The sequence below is a fragment of the Macrobrachium nipponense genome, chromosome 3, assembly GCF_015104395.2.
Source record: "Macrobrachium nipponense isolate FS-2020 chromosome 3, ASM1510439v2, whole genome shotgun sequence".
Lineage (NCBI taxonomy): Eukaryota > Metazoa > Arthropoda > Malacostraca > Decapoda > Palaemonidae > Macrobrachium > Macrobrachium nipponense.
Genome location: NC_087202.1, coordinates 28,193,559 through 28,218,914, shown reverse-complemented (window position 1 = coordinate 28,218,914; position 25,356 = coordinate 28,193,559). Strand labels below are relative to the sequence as shown.

General features: G+C 37.4%; 1 protein-coding gene across 5 annotated transcripts in view; it reads right to left on the bottom strand.

The window, feature by feature from the left end:
• LOC135221675 (alpha-ketoglutarate-dependent sulfate ester dioxygenase-like) overlaps positions 1 to 25,356 on the bottom strand; it is a 77,343-nt gene that overhangs the window by 3,905 nt on the left and 48,082 nt on the right. For 4 of the 5 annotated variants that reach the window (XM_064259397.1, XM_064259398.1, XM_064259400.1 and 1 more), the window contains exons 4-6: positions 18,905 to 19,046; positions 16,218 to 16,291; positions 1,659 to 1,826 (exon numbers count right to left, since the gene is read on the bottom strand). In XM_064259397.1, coding sequence (XP_064115467.1) covers positions 1,659 to 1,826; positions 16,218 to 16,291; positions 18,905 to 19,046 — 384 coding nt within the window. The remainder of the gene's footprint in view (positions 1 to 1,658; positions 1,827 to 16,217; positions 16,292 to 18,904; positions 19,047 to 25,356) is intronic. The other variant, XM_064259401.1, reaches the window with a different exon arrangement.

The following is a 25,356-nucleotide window of genomic DNA, read 5'->3' as shown; positions in this document are numbered from 1 at the left end:
ATAGACACCATGAGCACCATTATGGTGCCATAAATTGCTGAGTTTCGCTTTATGGCAGTTTTCGCTTGTTGGCACAACCCTGGGAAGGGAACCCCCCCTGATAACCGGGAACTTTCTCTACGTTTAGCTATTTGTGTCATTCAAAGCACAGCATAGGCACCGTTAAAGTAACATTTACTTTGTTCCCTTTGATTGGTTTCAAGTACAGCCCTCCATGGGGATGATATTCTGTGGTAGGTCCTTCTATGTTTTCAATGTAAATTGCCTCTTATAATTCATAATTCTATTCTTACTTTTACTAGGATCTCGGCTACATTATAACCTTTCACTTAAACAATTCTGGAAAGAAAAGAGCGATAAAAGTTTAAATTTACTGCATTTTCACTGCAGTAGCAAACAACAGACTGTAAATTTGCTATTAAGCGAAAGTGTGAAAAAACTTAAATAATTTATTAACTGACAATATAAATACTAATCCTGCAAGAAGTGCCTTGCAGAATTAAAATTCAACACCAAAATCGTCCTGGTAAAGAATGCAATGTTTACATTATTATACTACCCTGTCAAGATGGCAGCTAATTTAATATTCACATTATTATACTACTTGTCTATCAGCTCAGTAATATTTTACATTGTTATGTTACTCACTGTAAAGATGATTGCAATGAGTAGTTAATCAATTGACTGCATCCTGAAGCTTTTGACAAAATCTAACTCGACTCTTGGTTTGGATACCAAAGTCCAGTAAGTAACCAGCAAAAAACAAACAACTGCTGCTGTCACCAAATGTTATCACCAGGAGTCGCAGAAATGGAATGAGCTAGTCTGCTGTGTCGTTCCTAACCCATTTGCTAGGGAGCGAGACTCATGTTGCCTACACAATATCGGAGTAGCTACCACGAAATTGAAATCCAAACTGCTGAGAATAAATGAAACTAATAACTATGTAATTATGTACTTGGTAAGATACTTGTATAAAAATCAAAGCTGTTTAAACAACCATACAGGCAGTCCCCGGGTTACGACAGGGGTTCCGTTCTTGAGACATATCATAAGCCGAAAATCGTCGTAAGCCGGAACATCGTAAAAAACCCTAAGAAACCTAACTTTTAATGCTTTGGGTGCATTGAAAACTATGTAAACTGCATTCTTATTGCATTTTTCATAAAAAAAACCTTCAAATACTGATTATTTTGCATTTTTGGTGTCATATTTCATCTGCCAGATGAGCGCTGTAGGCGTCGTAACCCTGGAACATGTGTCGTAACTCTGGAAATAATGTCTGATGAATATAATTGAGAAGCGCCTTTACCTCGGAATGTCGTAACCCAAACCTGTCATAACCCAGGAACTGCCTGTATTTGGATGTTGACTGGCAGAAATGAACTGAGCTTTTCAGCTATGTTATACCTATTCTTCCCCAGAAATGGTCAGGGAACTTGCCTGGACCAAAACAACAAAGTGCTACCGCAAACTTTTAAATCTAAAGTTGCTGTTAAAGTAGAGACTATAGCTACGTAATTACTTGGTAAGTTACTTAATAAGTAAAATATAATGTTTGTTAAAAGCAATCCAAGCATCAAAATTATGTAAGCATTTGTGCAAGTAATAGCAATCACAAACTAAATTAATGTGAAAACTTATAACTTGGTACTTACTTTTTTCTTGGTCAGAGGATGAGAATATATTAAAGGATGAATAGGTCCAGAGCGACGGTCGCTCACCATGTACAAACGTTCCCACCTAATGCGCTGCTCCCTTGGTAACCCCTCAACAATATCAGTGAGTGGAGCAAAGACAGTTGGACCGTAAGTTGGTACATTCACCTGGAAAGATGCATAATAGTAATTTTTGATAGTGTAGTCACTGTCTCGTCCTCAAGGATTACCCTTTTCATGGTCTATCCAGAGCTCCATGGTGACCAGACTAATGTCAAAGAATTCTCTTAACTGGTCTTGTGGCTGGGTATTATGTCATAATGATAAACATTATAACTCATGATAGAGTATAAATGGACTCAGGATAGGGGGGCACTTTCTATTATCCTAAGCGAACACTAATAATAAGTTTACCTAAGTCAAAACCACAAGATGAAAAAGCAGTTATGCACATACACAGTCATATTATTTACATACAACCAAAATCTGACCAAAATGCCATTCCCTTTCTGGTCAGTCAAGAAACCAGAGCTCAAAGAAATCCATTCTTCGCTTACTGATTCAGCTAAGTGCATAATTCTAAGTTGCAGTTAAAATTTTTTTAGTTTAGACTGTGAAGCAATGATTTATTGTGCGTAAAAAGCCGTAACTGGAATATTTCTCTAGCACACGCCAGCACTTCTTATGATTTATGATCGTTAGGCTAGCTCCAAGAATTTTGTTCTATGCGTATTCATTTCATTTCCAAGGTTCATGGTAACATAAGCTGAAAACTAAGTGTATAATTTTAAGTTTCTGATAAATATTTTTTAGTTTATAATGTGGAACAATGATTTTACTGTGCGTGAAAAGCTGTAAACTCGTTTTTTGCCACTACATGTTGGCGCTAACGATTTCTTCACTTATTGATTTCATTACCGAAGTTCATGGAAACATCCAAGTTGAAAGCCAAGTGCATAATTTCAAGTTCCAGTTAAAAATATTTTTAGTTTAGACCATAAAACAATGATTTTATTGTACATGAAAAGTGGTAAACCGACTATTTCACTAGTACACGTCTGCGCTCCTTACATTTTGTGATCATAAGCTATTTGTAGAAGCGAAAATTCTTTTGAAGAATTTATCATTCTATTTATTCCTTTTAATTAAAGAAATGTTCCACAATTATTACAGGCAGTCCCTGGTTATCGGCAAGGGTTCCGTTCCTGGGGGTATGCTGATAAGCGAAAACCGCCATAAACGGAAGCTAAGTGGTTTATGGCGCCATAATGGTGATTATGGTGCTGATAACCAGTTATTGGTCCCTAAGCACCCTTATGGTGCTCCATAAATTGCCAATTTTATGGTGCTAGACAAGCCCCATAATACCAGATTGCAGAAAACCGAGTCCGCCAATAACCGGGGACTGCATGTATTAATATATATAGATAATCCTTTCAGATAACGATGTTGTCAATAGCCTATCAGGCAGCAGCCTACAATCTACATCAATTCAGTGAGATTGTTAGGTAGGCTGTAGTAGTAGATTGTCTGTTGCCTATAACCTAGGATTATATATCCTTAAGGGTGAACAAAAATAACATGGATTAGGTAGTAACTTGAATTAAGGTAAGATTTAAGGACATATCCTGTTAGGCTATGAGCCTAGGCAATAGCCTAAGTTTACACCAAAGATCTTTGGATTGGATGAAAAACTACATTTCTCTTTTTTATATAGCATGTATACTTGCATTGTCTTAATGCTATAGGCTACCTTGTGCATACCCTTAAAAGTGAATTAAACAAACTAGATTGATTAAACAATAACCTAGGCTAGGTGACTGGCTAGCCTAGCTATAGTTTCACATTAGTAAGTTACAGTTTTATATGTGGTATACCAAAAACAGTTAATTAATCAGGATTAGACAATAACCTATACTAGGTGATAACTTACCTATAATGTTTCACATTAGTTACTGTTTTCTATAGTAGGCCCAAAACAGTACATAGACCACATGGGCTATGAGGTAGTAGCCTATCCTGAAGTCTATAAATTACACCTGCTTAATCCCATACCTTTCAAGGTAATTTAATTAATAAGCATTATACAATAACCTATACTAGTTGATAGCCTAACTATAAAATTCCACATTAGTGAGTTTCACATTACAAAGTTACTGTTTTATAGTAGACCAAATAGCCTGGGGCTAGATATAAACAATCTGGGTTAGACAAAAGATGTTAGCCTAACTATGAGTTTACATGTAACTTTCTGTTTTTATATAGCCTTCACATTTGATCTAAGTTAAGAGAGAACAATTTAGTTAACATCCTATTGTTGGTGTACTGTACTAAGCGGTAGTTTAACTCAAATAGCCTAGGAATGGATATAAATATTATCCTAGGCATAATTAAATAACCTAAAGCCATATAAAACAGTGGCTTAGGCTAACTAAACAAATTAATACATAGGATATTATTAGTCCAAATGGTATGACAATTCTAATTAAAATTTTACATAACCAGTGCAAAAGGACTAATACAGCCATATACGGTTGTTAAAACTAACTTAAACCTCAAGGGGCTTAAGTTAACATAGATTTCTAATAGAATCTATTACAAATAAGGAATCTGCATGAGGAACTACAGACATTTCCCTTATTAATAATTCAATACTGACTAGCTTCAAATAACAACTTGCTTTATATATCACTACAGGGCTGCCATTATGCAGGACCCTCAGTTCAAGTGTTCCGTATCAAATTGCTGAGTTCATTTTGTGCGTATGTATGTTCATACCACCAGCCATGAGTGTAGTCTTGTAAAAAATAATAAAAATTTGCTTGGTCGACAGATATGTACCAAACTTGTAGTATGCTACTTGCAGCAAGTTTTAAGGATGAAACTGCTCATTTCAAACTGTCCCAGTGTTTCTTATGGTTCAGTAGGACTAAGGAAAGAGGAAATTATATCTTTCCGGCAAAACTCCAGTAGCAGATATGACCCTTTTTTCTCAGGGCAAGATTTATGTTTGGGTCAAAACCAAGTAACACCAGTCACCAGTATTTCCAAAGTGTTTTTATGTTTTGGCAAAAACCCATTAACATCAGTTCCCCCTACCTCTGCAGAGGAAGTAGAAAAATTTTTTGTGGGGTACACATTCTTACTATTAAAACTTGAAGTGGGCATTGCCTCTGAAATTACTCTGCTGAACCCAGATGGATCAGGGACCCAAATTTCAGGTAGCCATGGGAGAAACCTTCTAGAATGAATTCTATCCCCATTTACAACTATCAATGCTGAGGAGGATTTTTTTCATCCAAAAGGGATATTAGGATCCATCTGACTCTGACTGATATTACTATATTTTTGGAGGGGTATTGTAACTTACCTAGGACTTGTGCTACTTTGGTAACTGGCAGTTACAGTTTAGTTGACGAAGTTCAGTCAGAACATGCAAGCTTCCTATAAACAGGATAGACAGCTTGCGGCATTTGATCAATTCCGTATGGAAATTATGAATAACATCAGAAAATGTCATTGAAACAGAATGGCAATGTATGAAAGACATGACCCATGATTCCAAAAGGTAGTTTAAGTTAGTCCAGTACGATCCAAAGTGTAAAAGTACTGCATCCTGCAACCCTAAGTGAGAGGGGCTGAAAATAATGCCCAAATAAGGTCTATTGTTTTAATTATAACTGGAAACCACTAAATGGTCAGTTCTGAATACAAAACTTCAAATCTAAACATGATTGGGGCTCCAGTACTCATCCATGATGATACTTATGATCTTCGTTAGACGCATCAGTGCACATTTTCTCTCCCTATCATAGACCCCTTAAATAGAAGGACTAGTATCTTGCACTCTCGGGTTGCGAAACTTGGGTCCCACTATTTTATGACGTAATATGTTCACTGTATGTAAACAATGATTTGTATGTATGTAAACAATTATTTGAATGTATGTAAACAATGATTTGAATGTATGTAAACATTTTTTACATTTATTCACTTTTAGTGCCGTATGTTAGTCATAAAATGGGCCTATTTAAGGAGTTTATGTTTTAGTCGAAAAAGGAATGTAATCTAGCAACATATTGATAAACTAATTGCCAAAACTGTCTTAGACCATAATTGATATAATTTATTTAATTTTGTTTCAGGGGTTTCTACTAACAACGCACAATGCCTAAGAAGTGTAATGTCTACGGATGTCGAGGAAATTACAGGGATGAACCATACACCAAAGTAGTATCATTTCCAACTGATGAAGTGGAGCGAAACCGTTGGATCGATGCTATGCCAAATGAGCGTTCCAGTTTGCTACAGCTGAAGCAGATCTATGCCTGTGCTCATCATTTTGACTGTGAATGGATTACAGTTAAAGGAGGGAAAAGACCAAGTCATCCACCATCCATATTCCCTGGAGTTTCAAAGTCATGCTTAAAGCAGGTCCCCTCAGCACCCAGAATTACAACTGCTTCAGCAGAGACCCGAGCTGAAAACGAAAGACTCCGAAATGAAGTTGTGGATAAGATCGGCGACTTTTATTCATTTTGTAATGACATCCAGGAGCATATCTCAAAGGATTATCGTATTGTTTGTGATAGTGATGATATTTACATTTCTAAAACTGATGCAAAGGGCCGTTCCGTTTTCCAATTTCTCCATTTGCAACATGTGAAATCGTCATTTGGGTTTTTGTATCTTAAATGCGTTAAGAAAAATGGAAAGAAATACCTAAGACATATTTTTCTAAAGCTGGTTGTCTGCAAAAGAATAGCCTTCTCAGTAAATGGTCCCAGTTTGATAAAATTATGTCATGCATAACAGAGTATGAGTTCAAAGATGCAGACTATCTGAAAAGTGCAGTACAGGAATTGAGCCATATGAGTTGTTCTGATTCGCCTCATTTTCAGTTTCTTCATTCTCAGTTACAGTTATTACTCACTCATCCAGAAGGCCGTCGCTTTGACAGAAATCTTTATGTTCTTGGTGCCGAACTCCATAACATTTCACCAGCTGCATATAAAATGCTACGAAAGTCTGGTTCAGTTGTTTTACCTAGAGTGGAACTGTGAAAAAACTTCTCTCCTGTAGTCTACATGATAAAAAACTTGGAGCAACTTTTTCAAAAACTTAAACCTCATCAGCGTCTTGTCAACATTCTTTTTGATGAAGTGAAGCTCACAGAAACACTTAGGTACTCAGGTGGTCGTGTTGTTGGTTACGCTCAAAATGGTTCTTGTGATACCGAAGTTCTCACAACACATGCTTTAGTAATTGAAGTTGTCTGCATTTTGGTGGCCCTAAATATATACTACGCATTTACCCTGTTGCAAAACTTAATTCAGATCAACTCAAGGAAATTCTGGTAGAAGCTCTAGTAGCGGTTAGCGATGCTGGTGGTACTATAATTTCTTGTGTAGGTGATAATTGCAACACAAACGTTGCAGTTTATGGTAAATTAGGTGGTCCTGGTAAAGCTTTCATAAATGCTATAAATTCTCATGCTTTCCTTGTTTTTGACTATGTTCATTCTTTCAAAAATGTAAGAAATAACTGGATAACCGTTCAGGATAAGGAACTTTCTTTCATAAAAGATGGAAAAACATATGTTGCACGATGGAAGGACATAGAAGCACTGTACGATGAAGACAGGAGAAACAGCATCCGTCTAACCAAGATCACATACACAGCTGTGTACCCAAAGCCTTTGCAGAGACAAAGCGTGCCTTTTGTTTGTCAAATCTTCAATGACAAAACTGTTGCTGCCCTTTCAACTCTAAAGGATAAACTTGGCATTAGCGAGGGCACCATCATTTTTGTTAAGCTGATCACTGATTGGTTCCACATGATGAATGTGAAAGATCGGTATTCCGGTATTAACATGCGTGATGATTGTCGTCAACCATGGACCAATAATTGCACTACTTTCAAGAAACTTAATGAAACTTGTGATGTTATATCCTCTTGTGCATGGTCAGGTGGTCGAGGTCGGACGTAAAAGCTCACAAAGCAAACTGCAGAGGCATTGGTGCTGTCTACAAGAGCCAACATTGAGGCTGCAGAGTGGCTATTGACTCAGTACAAGTTCACCTATGTGCTACCTGGTGAGTTTGCTGATGAGGCCCTTGAAAAGTTCTTTGACCAAGCCAGACAACGCAATGGGGTAATTTCTACATTGACATTGTAGATATCAAGGCAGCTGCAGCAACCAAGAACCTCCATGCACTTTTGAAATACGAGTCTACGCCGCACCAGTCTAATGATGTGCCTTGTACCTTTAACATTTGCATTGATGATTATCACTTTGACATCACTATTGCTGACACTGAAGACCTAGTTCAATCTAATGACAGTATCAAACATAAAATTATTTTTCTAGCTGGATATCTGGAACACAAATTTCGAGGTAATATTTTGAGTGTCGAAACTGAAGATAACGACGACCATCATATTAATTCAGAGTTTCTCACAAACTTAAGCAGAGGTGGACTAACTGTACCTCTACTCTCAACAGTGCATTTTGTACACTCAGCCTATAAACTTTTTGATGAGTGCAACTTGCATTGCTGCCGAGCTCATCTCAGCCAAACTTTATCTTGTATCGATAGTCCAATGGTTGCAATTCAAGGAGCATGCCTTACTCTGTCAAACATTTTTTTGAAAGCATTTGTGCTAGACAACAGTGATAAAGAAAGACACCTTGGCTGCTTGAGAAGAAAAGAAAAACTATCTGCTAAAAACTAAACATGTACCTAATGTTATTTATATTATGGAATGTTTTTTCAATGATTTTGTTTCTAGAATAACTATATTGTTTGCCTTAGACATGTTCCTGTTGTTTCTCCAGGCTTAACTGTTTATATATGGATTTTAATTCAGTGACAGGGTAACTTAAGGTGTGTTTTCCATTGCTTTAATTGAGAGAATATACAATATTCTGTATGATTTTGTGTTTTTTATGAGATTTGACCTTTAAATGACCTAGATTTGACCTTTAAATGACCTTCAGATGACATCGTAGGAGGTTAAAAGTATGACAAATGAACTCTTCGCCTTTCAAAACCCCTTAAGACACCAGAATGAAGGTTCTATCATGCATTTGACACAAATTGTGGGTGGGACCCAAGTTCCAACTTGGGACCCAAGTTCCAGATACCGAGCATAGAGGATACCAGTCCTTCTATTTAAGGGGTCTATGCTCCCTATAGTAAATATCTAATTAAAAAGACTATTGAAACAGTCTTCTTACCTGAGTCTATAACAGTAAAAGCTATAGAAGACACCCTTTACCAGGACCAAAGTTGCTCATCAAAGAGTTCCAGCCTTCTGTCTCTTCATTTTCAACAATATTAATCTTGTAAAGACAGATTTTCAGAATTTCATAATGATTAAAAGACCAGAGACAATGGCAGGATTAAAACCATTTTCCTTGGTCATCCTAGTTTCGGAAAACTCCACCGAGGAATAGACAACACTACAGCTCCCTTCTGAAGGGGAAAAGCCGCCTTTATTTATAGCTACACAGCAATTTAGGACCCCTATGAGAAGAATCTCACAGGCGACAGCCTCAGCAGAATTTCATACTAGGATCTTCCTCTTTAGTGTTATAAACAATAAAGATTATTTTTTCTATTATTGGATATTACGTAATGTCTAGGGCACTAAAGGTTACTCCTCTAGTAATTCGATTATTTAAAATATCTTGAAAATATATTAATTTGCATAATTTATATGTAAATAGTTATTAGTTTATATACAACAGAATATTTTTTGTAATTGTATAATATATTCATTTATATTTAAACATGTTGAATATAAATAAAAGGAAAAAAGTATCTTATATGATTGATATATGAATGAACGATAATGAAAATAAATAAAAATATTTATAAGATTTATGTTTTACCATTGGATCCAACAGATTCATAAGAAAGGGTGCAGCATGTAACTTGTTTTATTTTCTTTAGTTAGCCATGAGTTAAAACACTGAAAAACATTTTCTATAGGTATGCCGATTTCCTATGCTGGTTTCATATGCCAAGTTTTAGCAACGCTGCTCCCCATTGCTAAACACCATATTGTGGTGGTTAGTCTATCAGTAAGAGATATGATTGCCTCATACAGGTGTCGAATTTCTTGATTTAAGGTGTTCTTGATGCCAGAAGTTCCATAAATTTATCCTCGCCCATCCCCAAATACAGGCAGTCCCCAGTTATTGGCAGGGGTTCTGTTCCTAGCTGGGCACCATAAAGTGAAAATCACCATTATGCAAGGCATGAAAGTCTAAGGGAGTAAAACATACTTATGGCGCCTTGCACCGATAAGCAGTTATCAGCGCCATAAGTATGTTTTACTCCCTTAGACTCTCATGCTTCGCTTAATGGTGATTTTCGCTTTATGGCACACCATAGCCGACGGGTGACTTATGGCGCTTATGATGCCAATAACTGAATTTGGTGCCATAAGAAACCTTATTTTTCAATTAATATTTTCAAAAACCGCCATACAACCAAAGCACCATAGAGCGAAGCAGCTGATTACCAGGAACCACTTGCAATTATACTAATCATCTGAATGTCTATTTATGAGATACATGAGAAAACTCACTTCTTTTAAGCAATCACCAGTCTTTCACCCAATACCTCTTTCTACTCTTAGCACGGTTCTTCATTTTGATGCAAACTATAGCACAAATTGCCATAGTTTCCAGTTCACTGTTGGAGAGCACCTCAGCCATCACTAGCAAGTCCAAGAAGTAAATATTTAGAGCAATTTACACAGACCAGAAATTTCGGTCCCAGAAATTTCGGTCCCAGAAAGTTCGGTCTCAGAAAATTTGGTCCCAGAAATTATTTATATACTGACAATGAAATCGTAATCTAACTGATGAAAAAATTAAACAAAGTATAGAACTAGAGTTTTATTAATAAAAGTGTAAAAAAAGGTATGTTTCTTCAACAAAAAACCTATACAGTATGGTATAGAATATAGCATATTGTGCACAAAATCACGCAGAAAATTCGGTCCCATAGAAAAAATACTGTAAATGCATAATACGTAGTTTAAAAAGCAAAAAAATATAAAGTAACAAGTTCCTTCTTATCAATAAATACATAGAGAACTCTTGCTGCTTTCAGTAAAGTTACTGTCACAGCTGTTACGAATTACTCGTTCAAAGTCAGTCAAAACGTGACGAGGGTTAATATTTGGTCGCAATTTACTTAGTTCAAGAAAAGTCCTGTCATATGTTGCTTGAGTTTTGTCCGGCAATAAAATGAAAGCTCTTGGATAAAATCTCCCATTTATGAAGGCATGAATGGTGAACAGCTGATACCATATACTTCGTGATGATTTAAATGTGCCATCCATTCCTAAAATTGACGCATTTTCCAGTTGCTGAAGACCTTCGTCGGAGGCGAAGATTAAAATCCGTTTTTCATCATCACTGCCTGTGTCGCATTGCAGGAACAAATGACCGCCTTGTAAATATTTAAAAGTATCTGGTACTTGAAATCCTGTTCGTCGAAAAGGCAATGGAGGAGCGCCAAAAGCTTTATTGCGCCAGTTTCTAATGCTTCTAGAAACCGTTTGCAACTGTGGTAATTCATATTATGCATTCTCACTAATATTACTTGTAGCTTCGGAAATGAGCACCCGAGTACTTGTTTCACCTCCTTCCTGCAACTTTTTTCTTAATGTTGAAATGGCGAGACGAGCTTCCACTACATTCGGCGTTGGTTCATGATCATGACTGTTGATTTTTCAAATTATTATAGGTTCACCTGGTTTATTCTCTGTATGAACACGAGCACGACATGTGTTACGGTTCTCACAGTGCCACAATTTCTTTGTCTTGTCGGAACTAAACTTATGAAAGTCATGAACATAGTTAACTTCACTAATCAATTTGTTTTTGTTTTTATCACTTTTAAAATGTTTTGCAGCCCTGATGGGGTTCTTCAAATAGGAAAATTGTGCTTATCCTGGAAGAAGAGTGACTAAAAACTGAGTTACAACTTACAAATGTCACCGTTTCTTATACAGTATAGGCGGTGTCAATGAATGTTTATGAAAGTACACAAATTATCTTTCTCAAATACCATTACAAGTGCTTAAAGTCCTGTATGACAAAACTACCTAAAAACATCATTTAACACCACGTACACTTTTGTTTACAGTTTGCAAATAAATCCCAGACTCACAAAGTTCTCACGCTCTTGTTTCTTTGTAAAATATATCGTCTGGATTGCTAAACAATTGATCTATAAACCAAACGAGTCATTAAAGTTATTGATAGAAATAAAAGATTTTAATTTCTTCTAATATCATATTTTCCATGAATTTATATGCCTTTTTCCAGAAAGGTTATATTGGGCTTGGTTATTTAGATTTTAGAAATTTTCCGGGACCGAATTTTCTGAGAATGAGATTTCAGGACCGAATTTTCTGGGACCGAATCTTCTGGGACCGAATTTTCCTAGCACCACCGGGTTGTAACGTCTGTGGCCATGTCATTTCTTTCAACGCTCCTCCCCTTTCAACATGTCTGGGGAAAGTCTGAGCATGAATGACCTGCCTAAGAACTACAGGATCAAAAGTCAGACTTCTGGACCTTTTTGAATGAATGAAGAATCGTAGCTGATACGTAATAAGGCTAGGAAGAATCTTAATAGTCGAAGGCAGTAAGGCAAAGACTAGAAGAAGGTTTGTCTTAATACCATTTCCTCCTTCCTCCCCTTGCTAGAGGAAGGGAAGGGATTGCTTCTATTTTTATATGAAGCAAATAGAATGGCTGCTCGATGTGTAGACTCATCGCATCAGATGCCAGTTCCAGCAAGTGTAGGTTCAAGTCCTGTTCTCTGCCCAAAGGAAGAGAAGTAGGGGAATGTGGAAGGAGGAGAGGCCAGTCACTCTTGTAATGCTTCTCACTTCCAGAACCACACCTTTGGTGAAATGCTACCTGTCCTGTTAAAGGAGCTGGATAAGAAAATACAGCTTGTTGAGCAGCCACCACACATCCAAGGAAAAAAGGATCCAAGGACTTATAGGCACTACCTTAAGGCAGAAATACATGTACAGGTGATGTCATCACCAGCTGTAGAGAACCTCCTCCCAATTGTCTCACAAAACCAGAACATGTGTCCTTAGACACTTCTCCCTTGGCGAGTCAGTATGTACTACTAGTGAAAGTTATCAACATCCATGTCAAGGATGTTGAGTCTTTTTTGAAAGTACAGCAACATGCTAAAAGGGCAAAGTAATGATTGATCTGGATCATCGATTACAAAGTCCAAGGCACAGGGGATGATGAAGTACTTGAATGCGGCAACACATGCCGAATGATTCGGAGTTCACTATGACATCTGAGACAGAGTCGAGCATCAATACCCACCTTTTGAAGGATGACAATCAAGAAGGTCCAAGCAAATTGTCTATCCTCTTTGCCAACGCCAGACTTGGGAGACAAATCTCGCTGATGATTCTCACAAGGGCGTGTGTGCCCTAAATGGGAGTCAATGCCGTCTAGAGCCCGGGGGTCCCTGTGATGGCAAGACAGAGAGAAGTTTCTCATCAGTAGTTGAATCTTGACTGAAGAGCAACAATACTGCTCTCATGTGAAAGACTAGGCTGAATATAGACCTACGTCCTTCACATCTGAATCAGAGAGAAGTATCTCGCAATTCTGCAAGCGAAGATGGTTCCAATCCCGGGAATGTCACAGGTGACTGAAAGAGATACCCAGCTGTTTCCATTGTTGCTCAGTAAAAAAGCCTATGGTTGCAAGGAGAGCTGGATAGTCTTTTAACCATGAAAACACCAGGATTATACTGCCTGAGGAACTGCTCTTGTGTCACTGACACCAAAGGCTGGGTCAAGGAGGAACTCCTCTCATTATCCTAGAAAAGGGATTGGCCGGTCAGGTGACAGGCGAGGTCTTCTGTCTTTTATTTTCAATTTGGGGGTGAACAGTGTTTGCTGAACACCTTACGAATCAGAAAAAAATGTAGAGAGAAGACAAAACCAGCTGAGTTTGTCTGAAAATGTTATTCTGATTGATTACAGTGGTCCATGGGTCAGATGCAATAGAGCAGAAGGCCTACAGACTTCTGTTATACAGGCAGTAAACAGAAAGATGATGGGGCTGCAAGGTTCCTTATTAGTATTTACCCTCGACTGAGTAGAAACAATACTAAGACAAACAATTTCTTCTTGAGAAAAGCAGCACTACCCATCACTCGAATCTAGAGGCTGAGTTGCCTGCCAGTGTACAATTCATCTGGAAATGTGTTTGTGCTGATAGAACTAGTGAGTGCACTACAGTTACACTCGAGCCCCTGCGGATTATGGCAGGGTTCCATTCTTGGCAGGGTGCTGTAAGCTGAAAATTGCCTTAACCCGAATCATCATAATTATAATGGGAACAAATAGCACTTACAGCACTGTTACAGCCTGGTAAGTCCAGGTTAACAGTACTGTAAACCAGGTAACAGCATCATAAACCCACTTACAGCACTGAAAATTGTGGTTAACAGTGCCATGAGGCAAGTGCCGTACGTCCAGAACGACGTAACCCGGGGACTGTCTATACAGTGTTCCCCTAATACTCGCAGGGATTGGTACCAGACCCCCACGCAAATAGCTACAACCCACGAGTAGTTGAAACCCCTATAAAAATGCTTAAAACTGCCTATTTTGTTAGTTAAAACTCATGAAAAAACCACTAAAAATGTTTATACCTGGTTTTATAATAGTTTTACCACAGAAAGTGTATTCTAGGATGAAATTGATAAAAAAAACATGGAATTTCTGGATATTACTCAGAAAAATACCACGAATAGGTGAATTTTCTGCAAATAATGGGGGTCTATGATCCAGAGAGAAATCCGTGAATATGCGAGTCTGCGAATATGGGGGGGGAGGGTTTCACTGTACAGTGGTCCCCCCCGTATTTGCAGGGGATGTATACCAGACCCCCCCCCCGTGAATAGTTAGAACCCGCGAATAGTTGGAACCCCTATAAAAATGCTGAAAACAGCCTATTTTGTTAGTGATAACTCAAGAAAAACCCACAATGTTGCTCTATGAAGAAAAGAAAATTAGAGGTAATTTTAAGAGCTACTGTCCAAAAAAAAACCCAGTAAATTAGTGAAAGTTCCCTGTGGAAAAGTGAATAAGTCCCCGGTTATCGGCAGACTCGGTTAATGGTGACCAGAGTTTATGGTGCTTTCCTTGCACCATAAAATAAGTGATTTATGGCGCCATAACAGGCCAAGTTTTGGTTATCAGCACCATAAGGTGCCGAAAATAGAGTTATGGCACCATGGCACCATAACATAACTAACAGAGGCACCGTTAACCAGCTATCGATGCCATTAACTGAAGCTCGGCACATAAATCGGCAAGTTTCGGTTAATGACAGCTTTCACTTATCAACACCCTGCTGAGAACAGAACCCCCGCCGATAACCAGGACTGCCTGTACGTAATGTGTTTCACAAAAATGTGCAACAAAGTGGATTGCGGAAATGCGTAAAACTGGGGGCACTGTATATTGTTATCACTAATATTATTTTAAAACATTAATACACATAGTACATACATTGAAAGAGAGAGAGAGAGAGGGTGTTTATCTCTTTAATCTCTCATAAAGGTTAATCTATTTCTCTTTACTCGCCGATAAGCAAAAACTACCATTAATCAAAACTCAGCCATCTATGGCGCCATAAGCACCAAGTTTTGGTTAATGGCACCTCTTTTAGGCATGTTATAGCACCATAAATATTATCGGCACCTTCTGGCGCTGATAACTGAAACTTGGCCTGTTATGGCGCCATGAATTGCTGATTTTATGGTGCTAGGCAAGTGCCATAAAACCAGATCCCCATTAACCGAGTCTGCCAACAACTGGGGACTCCCTGTATATAATAAAAATAATAAAAGAAAAGATCCAAACAGGAAAAATAGAGTTTTAACAACAGTCAGGCAAGAGCTCACAAAAACACATCTGCATTGCATGATGGCCAAAAGCAAACTGGAATGTTTACATCCAGACAGGGAGGTCTTCCCGCCTACCAGACGGAAGTTACTGCCTAACCATCTTGTTTAATAGTTTTAACAGCCATGTTCTAGCTTCACCGTAACTGTATCCAATTGTAAAGGACTGAGGGTTTGCATATTGTGTATGAACAACTGCATTAATATACTGTACAAGTAAACTTAACGATACAATATTTCCAGTAACATATAGTAAATTACTTATATGTACTATATTCATATAAATTCACAATAGTTCTGGTAACCTTATACAGGAAAAACAACATTAAAACAAGTATTTATATAAATATAAAATGCTTTTAATGCAACGCAATAATTATACTGCCAGTAATTATGTGAATGATTTCAGTGAATATCAACCCTGGTAAAAGATAAACATTTATTAAAAACACATGCGTATAGTAAATGTGAATGAATATGCTGTGGTAATATTTGCTACCACTAATAATTGACTAAAACCAAAAATTTACTTAAAAAATTACAATTTAAAAATTATTCAAAGCATCATAATTACCATATGATAAACAGCATAACCAAAAGGCGCTTCTTGAAAACTTCCATCTATATGCCATCCTGTGCGGCCTACATCTGCAATAAAAATTAAGTTACATACATCTCAACTTTCAAAGTGAATTACATAAAAAATTATTCAACCAGTACTGTTTTTCCACTTTGGAAAGCAAAATATCTGCCTATTCCTTATCTGTTACACATGTATTCCAGTTTTATAACCCTGTATTGATATTTTCACTATTTTTTATTAGTCATTTCCCATAGTTTTGGCAATCACAATCCTTAAGGGGAGATCAGATTAGTTTCTAAAAACTTATGTTCTTGAAACATTTACTAGTAAAATGTGATTTTCAGGACTGCAAAGTTCAAATGAATAAGGGATTTTAAATGACCAGAATGTAAGAAGAGCTTTGCAGAGCATTAGAATCCCATTCTTATCAAGTTCCTTACAGCATACCCAGGGAATCTCCCATTCCTTTAGCTGTGAAACTGTGAAATGATATTCCTAGTGATTTTAACAGAAGCCTTTATACAATATATACTACAGAGGTCTTGGGCAAGGTCCCCGACTTCGCCCAAGACCAACTTGACCAAACAGAAATCAGCTCTAGAATTTGAGAAGTTATAGTCAATACCAGCATGCAGACACCACCTCTTCAATTTTACTGCTGACTAGCCCAGGAAGATGACGTACAGGAAAGTTGAAACGTCGCAGTAAGCCAGCTACACCAGCAATAACACCAGAGACGACCCCAGCCTGACATTGACTTTGCTCATGGAATAATACCAACACCAACGAACACCCCTGCTTGACCTATACCTGAGATCTGCCATTCCTGTATACCAGTTTGTATACTGATAATGCATACCAGTATACCAGTTTACAACAGAAAAATCCTGTTCTAAATAAAACATCACATTCAGTATTACAGGCAGTCCCCAGTTATTGGAGGACTCAGTTCGTGGCGATCTGGTTTTATGGTGCTTGTCTAGCACCATAAAATTGGTGATTTATGGCACTTGCGCCATGAATCGCCAAGTTTCGATTAATGGCAATTTTTGCTTATCAGCTCCTCAATGAGAACAGAACCCCCTCCAATAACCGGGGACTGCCTCTATTTGGATTTCTCCCAATATGAATATTGGCCAATTATTAAGGAGCATCACTGACCCAGAGAAGCGAGTAATAAGAAAAATAGAAATGAGAATAAGATTACAGCAATTGGCTGAATTCTGCCATTTTATTCAACATAATTTGTTTCAAAGATGGTCTTCTTCCAAAATATAATTATTATTAATATTATTATTATTATTAAAATATTATTATTACAATCATTATTATTATTTAATCTTATCAGTCTTATTTATATATTTGAAAATATTATTAAATATACATGTTCCTTAAAAATTCAAACAACTCAGTAGAAGAGAGAGAGAGAGAGAGAGAGAGAGAGAGAGAGAGAGAGACGCGAGAGAGACGAGAGATGAAGAGAGAGAGAGAGGAGAGAGAGAGGAGCGAGAGAGAGAGAGAGAGAGAATTTGTTTCAAAGAGGGTCTTCTTAAATATAATTATTATTAATGTTATTATTTAATCTTATTAGTCTTACTAATGTTTGAAAATATCAATAAACATATACATGTACCATAAAAACTCAAACACCTCAGTAAGAAGGAGAGAGAAGCGTTATCCTTACCTAAGAGTGAAATGGAAAGGTTATTTTATTTCTTTGAAATACTTATATTTTTTCAAGTACTATCACATACAAATTTTGTAATTACAGTTATATTATTATTATTATTATCATTATTATACAGTGGGCCACCGTATTCGTGTTCTCCTGATTTACGGACTCAAGCATTAGCGGATGTCTCTCTGGAACATATCCCCTCATTATTCATGGGAAATTCACCTATTTGCAGTATTTTTCTATGGCAAATATCCAGAAAGTCCTATTTTTTTTTTATCAATTTCATCATAAAATGCACTTTTTGTGATAAACCATTAAAAAACAAAAAAACCAGGTAAAAAAAATTTTAGTGGGTTTTTCTTGAGTTTTAACTAGAAAATAGGCCATTTTAAGCATTTTTATAGGGGTTCCAACTATTCTAACTATTTGGGGGGGGGGGGGGGGTGGGGGGGGGGGGGGGGGGGGGGGGGGGGGGGGGGGGGGGGGGGGGTTGTCTGGTACGCATCTCCTGCGAATACAGGGGAGTACTGTATATTCAATCTTATTAATATTTGAAAATATTAATAAACATAGTACATACATGTATCATAAAAAGTCTCTCACCTCAGAAAGAGAGAGAAATTACTGTTTTTATTATTTAATGTTATTTAAGTTACATATAAAAGCTTGAAAACCTATAAATTACATAAAATAAACAAACACTTTTGCAGGGTGTCTCAAGGATTTGAAAATTTTGTGTGCGTTCGCGTGTCTGTGAAAAAACTCGCACATGATAATTAGTTAGGTTCCAATGAAAAGTCCCGCTATTGTGAATTTGCACAACTCAAATCATGTAAGATTGATGCATTACTGTATGTTAATATGGTAAGCAATCAGATGATGATAATGATGATGATAATAATAATAATAATAATAATAGTAATAATAATATGTACTAATATAATATAATAATAATAATAAACACATGGTCTCCACAATATGTTTAATAAGATCAACATACTTGTACATCCTTCACTACGATCGTTTGAAACACGAAAAACATCAGGATGAGGCGATCGGGGATGTTTGTAAAATGTAGATTCAGGCTCACCAAACCATTTTCCAATTTCAACATGTCTCGGGCCACTAACAACACCTTGATCCTATACCATAAAAAGAAAACAGAGAAAGATAATAACATCTACGTACTGCTGCATGATATCAGTACATGAATATCTTTCATCAGTACAGTAACACCTCACCTTAATGGACTTTTGTATACTTATGAGATGCATTATTATAATTTTTTTTCTATGCTACCATTTTACTTGTGATTCATTTTTATTTTTAAATACATCTCTTATCCCCATACCTTACTCTCCCTAGCATACTTGTGAACTATGACCATGAACTTTTTTTTTACACTCGTGAGAATACTCGTTCACTACCCTAAAATATCCATACTGGTTTTTATGATCCCATTTTACTTGTTCTCTGATGCATTCATGTTTTCTATCCTTCCTCTCCCATTAGCCAGCATTTAGTGTACATTGACATCAATAGATGCCAAAATTCATTCTTACTTTTGCTGTCTTATTACTTTCCACAGCCTAAATGACTGGTGATGAAACTAGCAATGATAATTAAGCAGACTTAATGGATTCACATGATGAAAATACTAATGCCAAATATTTGTCTTCACATTTTAAGGAATGTTCAGAAGTTAACTACCAAGTTAACTCAGGAATGTAAATGTCGTACGTATTTCAGAATCTTATGACTAACAAGTATTGATAATTTTCCAAAAAAAACTATGCACTTATTTACTACATATCCTATACAGAACATCTAAAGAAAATCAATACATAAAAGCTGCTTTTTGTTTTTTACATGTTTCCACAATAACCTGACAGGAAAGGGGTTAAACTGAATGTTAAGTGTACAGTACATACAGCCTACTTTAGTTTAGGAACTATGTGGAATTGCTGTTAGCTGAGAGGTATTGTATACTGAAAATATTCAAATGCATGCCATAATATAGGCTGCTACTTAATAGTCTTAGTCAGTCACTTACATTAAATAGCTAGACCCCCAAAGCGTCTGTTAAGCTGAGGTGCTACTTAACTCTACTTTTTATTTGCAAAACATATGAAACTTTTAGTCATTATCTAATTTCAACCTGTCTGACCCCTAACATAAAAAAAAATAAAGTCCACTACAATCAATGCATGAATACACTTAGTCTTGCAATAAATTTTTTTACACCTTACTAAGCATATTCTTCTAGAACTTTCAGCTCATAACAATGTTACTTTTAATCAGTTTTCTCAATTCAAATGTTTCAGTCAAAAGGAAATTCAAAATATAAAGTAATTTCTATAATTCATAGTTACAAACATCCTACTTTACCACTGAAAATCATTCAAAGTGCAAGGCTATTGGCTCTATAGCTGGTGTCAGACAGTAACTTATGCCAGATAGTAGCTGTCACCCAGCAAAATGGGGTCAGGCAAGCTGGAAGTTTGAGGTGCTGTAAAGCCCTAACTCTGAGAGCCAGACTTTCAGCTGACTCTAGGCTATTTCGAGGCCAGGAGAGCTAGGAGTTCTAGTTTCACTCTTTAAGGCCTTTTATAAGCAAATTTTGCTTGGGGCAAAAAATAAAATGTGTAATCCCTTTGAAAATTTTATTGATGTCAACTAAAATATGAAGGAACTCTGCCCAGGAATGTGATAATTCTGTCAGCAAAAAGAAAAAAAATGGAGAAAAAATACGTACATATAAATAAGTACATAACTAATTTCCCTTGACTTAAGTTTTAATGATGCCTTAAGTATATCACCTAAGTTAAATTTCTAATATTGAATTTATACCAAAAGATAGCTTAACCATAGTAACATTTAAAATTTCAGAAAAAAGAAAACAAATCTTATACATATTCTAAAATGGAAATGCAGTAAAAATAATTTACTATACATTTTCAAAAAATGAAAGAAGAAAATCATGTACAATTACTTAATTTTTTTACGTTACAATTTTAGATATTTTCAATATCCACAAAACATAACAAAAACTACAAAAATCTGTCAATAAACAAAAGTCATTAATGCGAGAATACCAATAACATACATTTGGAGAAAAATGCATTCAAAGTCCATCAAAACTTCCCAGATACATATGCTGACTCATCCTTGGCCACTCTTACTATTGAATTATTTTTTGAAGGGGTTAATCCATTTTCTGATCCTGTTTTTGTAAGAAAGACTCCAAACTATGGGTATACGGCACTCCCAATATTTTGTTCAAGTTGCTTTTTCATCGTCAATGTAAAATAACTTACGTCTCTTGGCACCACTAATTGGTAAACTACATGGCTGTGCTGGTTCACTCATTTCACTTGTGCTCTAAGTGGCTTAATCTGGAGTTGACGAATATCAATTAGTTCTCTCTTTCTTCTAATTTTTTCAAAGGCTTTTCTTATCTTTTCTCTGCCCAATCTTCTTTTCCTCTTCTTCTGGGCATTTTCAATAATGATTAGTACTTCTAAATACTATGTGCAAACAGGAATTTAAAGGTCCAGTAATTAAATGCCAGGTAACAGCTGAGAATGTAAACAACATGTGAGCTCTTAGTCTCAGCGACACCACTTGGTCTCCAAAACCTTCAGCGACTGTCTTTCTGTTACCCGATTTGTATTTATTTATATACAGTGGAACCTTGACATACAAAAGTCCCTACGTACGAAAAATCGAAGTTACAACAGCAAAGACAAAGATTTTTTTGCTTCTGCATACAAAAATAATTCAGGTTATGAAAGGGTGTACTGTAAAGTCCAAGATTCGCCCGGACTGCCAAGAACAGTTTTAAAACTCGCAGGCCTCTAACTCTGTAGACTCGCCACCACCCTCCTGCTCTCTGATTGGTTCCTGATGCTAGTCATCGCCGTAAGATCCTGCTCTCCTATTGGTCAGCATCTATTCCATCATGCCTCTACATAAAGGCGTCGTTCGGCCACTTCGTTGCACCAGCGTTATCGTATGCACACGGAATTCGTTCGTTCACATATACGTATTTCATTAGTTAACGTAAATTCATGTTAGTGATTTTGCTTTCTACTTGTATACTTTATCGTGCTGTGTGTGAACTTAATTAACTTAATTAGCTATGGGTCCCAAGAATGTTGCTGAAGTTCACGGAAAGAAGAGGATGCTTTCTTTGGAGACAAAGATGGAGATCATTAAAAAGTATGAAGCTGGCATGCGGTTGAGTGTGATCGCTAAGGAATACGGCCGAAATCCGTCGATGATAGGCACCATCCTTAAGCAGAAGGAAGCCATCAAAGCAGCTACACCTTCCACGGGCGTGACTATTTTGTCCAACAAAAGGAGCCACGTGCATGATGAGATGGAGAGGCTGCTTCTTGTATGGATAAAAGACAAAGAAATCGCTGGCGATACGATAACCAAGACGGCAATTTGCCACAAGGCCAGCGCTATTTTCTGTGATCTGATTGCCCAGGCTGAAGACGAAGGAGGAGAAAGGACATTGACGCCAACGCCAGACTTCAAGGCTTCTCGTGGGTGGTTTGATAAATTCCATAAACGAACTGGCATCCATTCGGTGGTGTGGCATGGGGAGGCTGCCAGGTCGGACACAAAAGCGACCGAAGCCTTTATTAAGACGTTCGACGATATGACAATCAACGAAGGCTACAGTTCTCAGCAAGTCTTCAACTGTGATGAGACTGGCCTTTTTTGGAAAAAAATGCCTCGTCGGATGTACATCACGGAGGAAGAGAAGAAGCTACGCGGGCATAAGCCTATGAAAGACAGGCTTACGATCACACTGTTCCAACACCAGTGGGGATTGTAAAGTCAAGCCCCTATTTGTGTATCATTCCGAGACTCCTCGAGCCTTCAAGGCCCACAAAGTGCTAAAGGAAAAGCTTCCGGTGATGTGGAGGGCTAATGCGAAAGCCTGGGTAACGAGACTTTTGTTCACTGAGTGAAGAAATTCTTGGAAGATAAGTGCCTCCCTCTGAAATGTTTGCTGTTGTTGGACAATGCCCCTGCTCACCCTCCTGGCCCTGAGGAAGATATCGTAGCGGAATATTCTTTCATCAAGATTCTTTATCTTTTTCCTAACACCATCCGTCTCCTCCAGCCCATGGACCAGCAAGTGATATCAAACTTCAAGAAGCTGTATACGAAACATCTTTTCAAGAGATGTTTCGACATCACCGATACCACAAACCTCACCTTGCATGACTTTTGGAAGGAGCATTTCAATATCGTCATATGCATCCGACTCATTGATCAACCTTGGTAGGATGTTTCAAGGTGAACCTTGAATTCTTCGTGGAGGAAACTCTGGCCTGATGCCGTATCCGCCCGAGACTTCGAGGGATTCAACATGGGCGAAGCTGATACAGATTCAGAAACAGTTGACGATCCTGAAACTGTTTCGCAACCAGATCTTGACGAGATCGTTCCACTCGGCAAGTCCATGGGGCTGGTCGTCGACAAGACGATATCAATGACCTTCTCGAGGAGCACCAAGAGGAGCTTACGACGGATGACATGAAGGAGTTGGAGGCCATGCAACATAACATCGTTCAAGAAGAGTTCTGTAGCAGCGGTGAGGAGGAGGACCCTATGACAACGGCAGAAATTAAGGATGCTCTAGCTGCTTTTCATAAAGTGCAATCATTTGTAGAAAAGGGACACCCCAAAAAGGCTTACACAGGTCGTATGCTTGCGCAGTTCGATGATGTTTGCCTGAGTCGTTTCAGGAACATTGTGAAAAGCAGGCAGAAGCAATCTTCCTTGGATATTTATTTTTTAAAGAGGCCTTTAATAGTAGTAAGCAAACAGGAAGATCCAAGTGATACAAAAAAACAGAAAGTTGAAAGTGGTGAAGAAATTGAAATTTTGTAAGACGTAAAGTATAAAAAAGTAAAAAAAATGTAAAATTCAAAAAGACAAAAAAAAAAAAAAAAAAATTTAATTTTAAGTTTTTGTAAAGTTAAGTGTTAATGTATTCTGCCATTTGTTAATGTGTTTCGTAAAATTTAGTGTTAATGTTTTCTGCAATTTTTTAATGTATTTCGTAAAGTTAAGTGTTCATGTTTTCTACCATTTGTCTTCCTCCTCTGTCGCCACTTCCGGAGATCGCCTCACTCGAAAGGTAAGGTTCCCCATTTTACTACATATGTACGTACAGTATTTCTTGTACCATGTACACTAATACACTTTATTTACAGGTATAGTATAGTTTATGTTAGATATTGAATGGTCCAAATTGTTGCATTTTGTTGTTTATTGGTCAATTTTGCTTTATTATAAACTTTACTGTGGTGTTTTTGTAGGGCTTGGAACAAATTGGCAATGTACATGTAAAACGTGGTTCAAGATACGAAAAAATCAGGTTACGAAAGGTGCTCCGGAATGGATTAATTTTGTATCCTGAGGCACTATTGTATTATATCAATCATAATAGAAAATATTTTTATTATGGTGAGAAATGGCGTGATGAGGGGGATACTGAAAAAGACATAGTACTTCACAAAAATATTCATTTTAAATGCTAAAATTCTAGATAATGAAATAAAACTTTACAGAAGTGCTGCCAAATGGTGATACATCATATTGCTACTTATAGCTAGAATCATACAATTTTGTCATTTTTTTTCCATCGTAATTTGGCTAGAAGAATGACAACTGCTACCACTATAGCTTATGCAATATGTCTAGCAGAAAACTTTACTAACACACTTTTTGAAATTTAGAGTCTGATAAAAGGCAAATTTTCACAGTTGGACTGCCCCATGAACTTCTGTTCCGCCTGACCAGGGGACGTGAAATCTACCTGCTGGGAAAGACCTGGCCTCGGTTCATTCGCAAGAGCTAAGATGAATAGACTCGAAATTGAACCCCATCTTCACAGTGGAGATTCTCTTGCTTGGAGAATATAAGCTAGGACTGAGGTCTTGTCTAGAGAGAACTAATACCGTCCAGGTGTAAACTAAGGTCAATAAACACTGAAGCCCCCAAGCCCCCAAGAGAGATACAGCTCTCCAACATATGTAAGGTTAGTTTTTCTGAAGCGCACGGCCTAGAAACTTGTGGTTCCCCCATGCATTCCTCAGCCAAAATCTGAGGTGGAAAATAGAAGACTGATGTTAAGACCAGAAGAGGTCATTGAAGAGAGGACTCTCATGAAGACCTATAATCCTGTAGAGATGTCTTAAGCACAGGTCCCCAAACTAAGAAACTCTGTCCCGGAAGACAGGCACAACTAAGCAATGATGCAAATTACTGTGCAGCCTCTCGGGACCTTGTGGACAAGCTGTTGAGTCTGTGGCTTCTGAAAGTCATGTGGACACATGGGTATCCTGACAGCATGATACCTCGTAAAGACTGAAGACTAAGTGGGACTCTTTGTAGCAGAAAGGAGAACCTTGAAAGGATCCATAA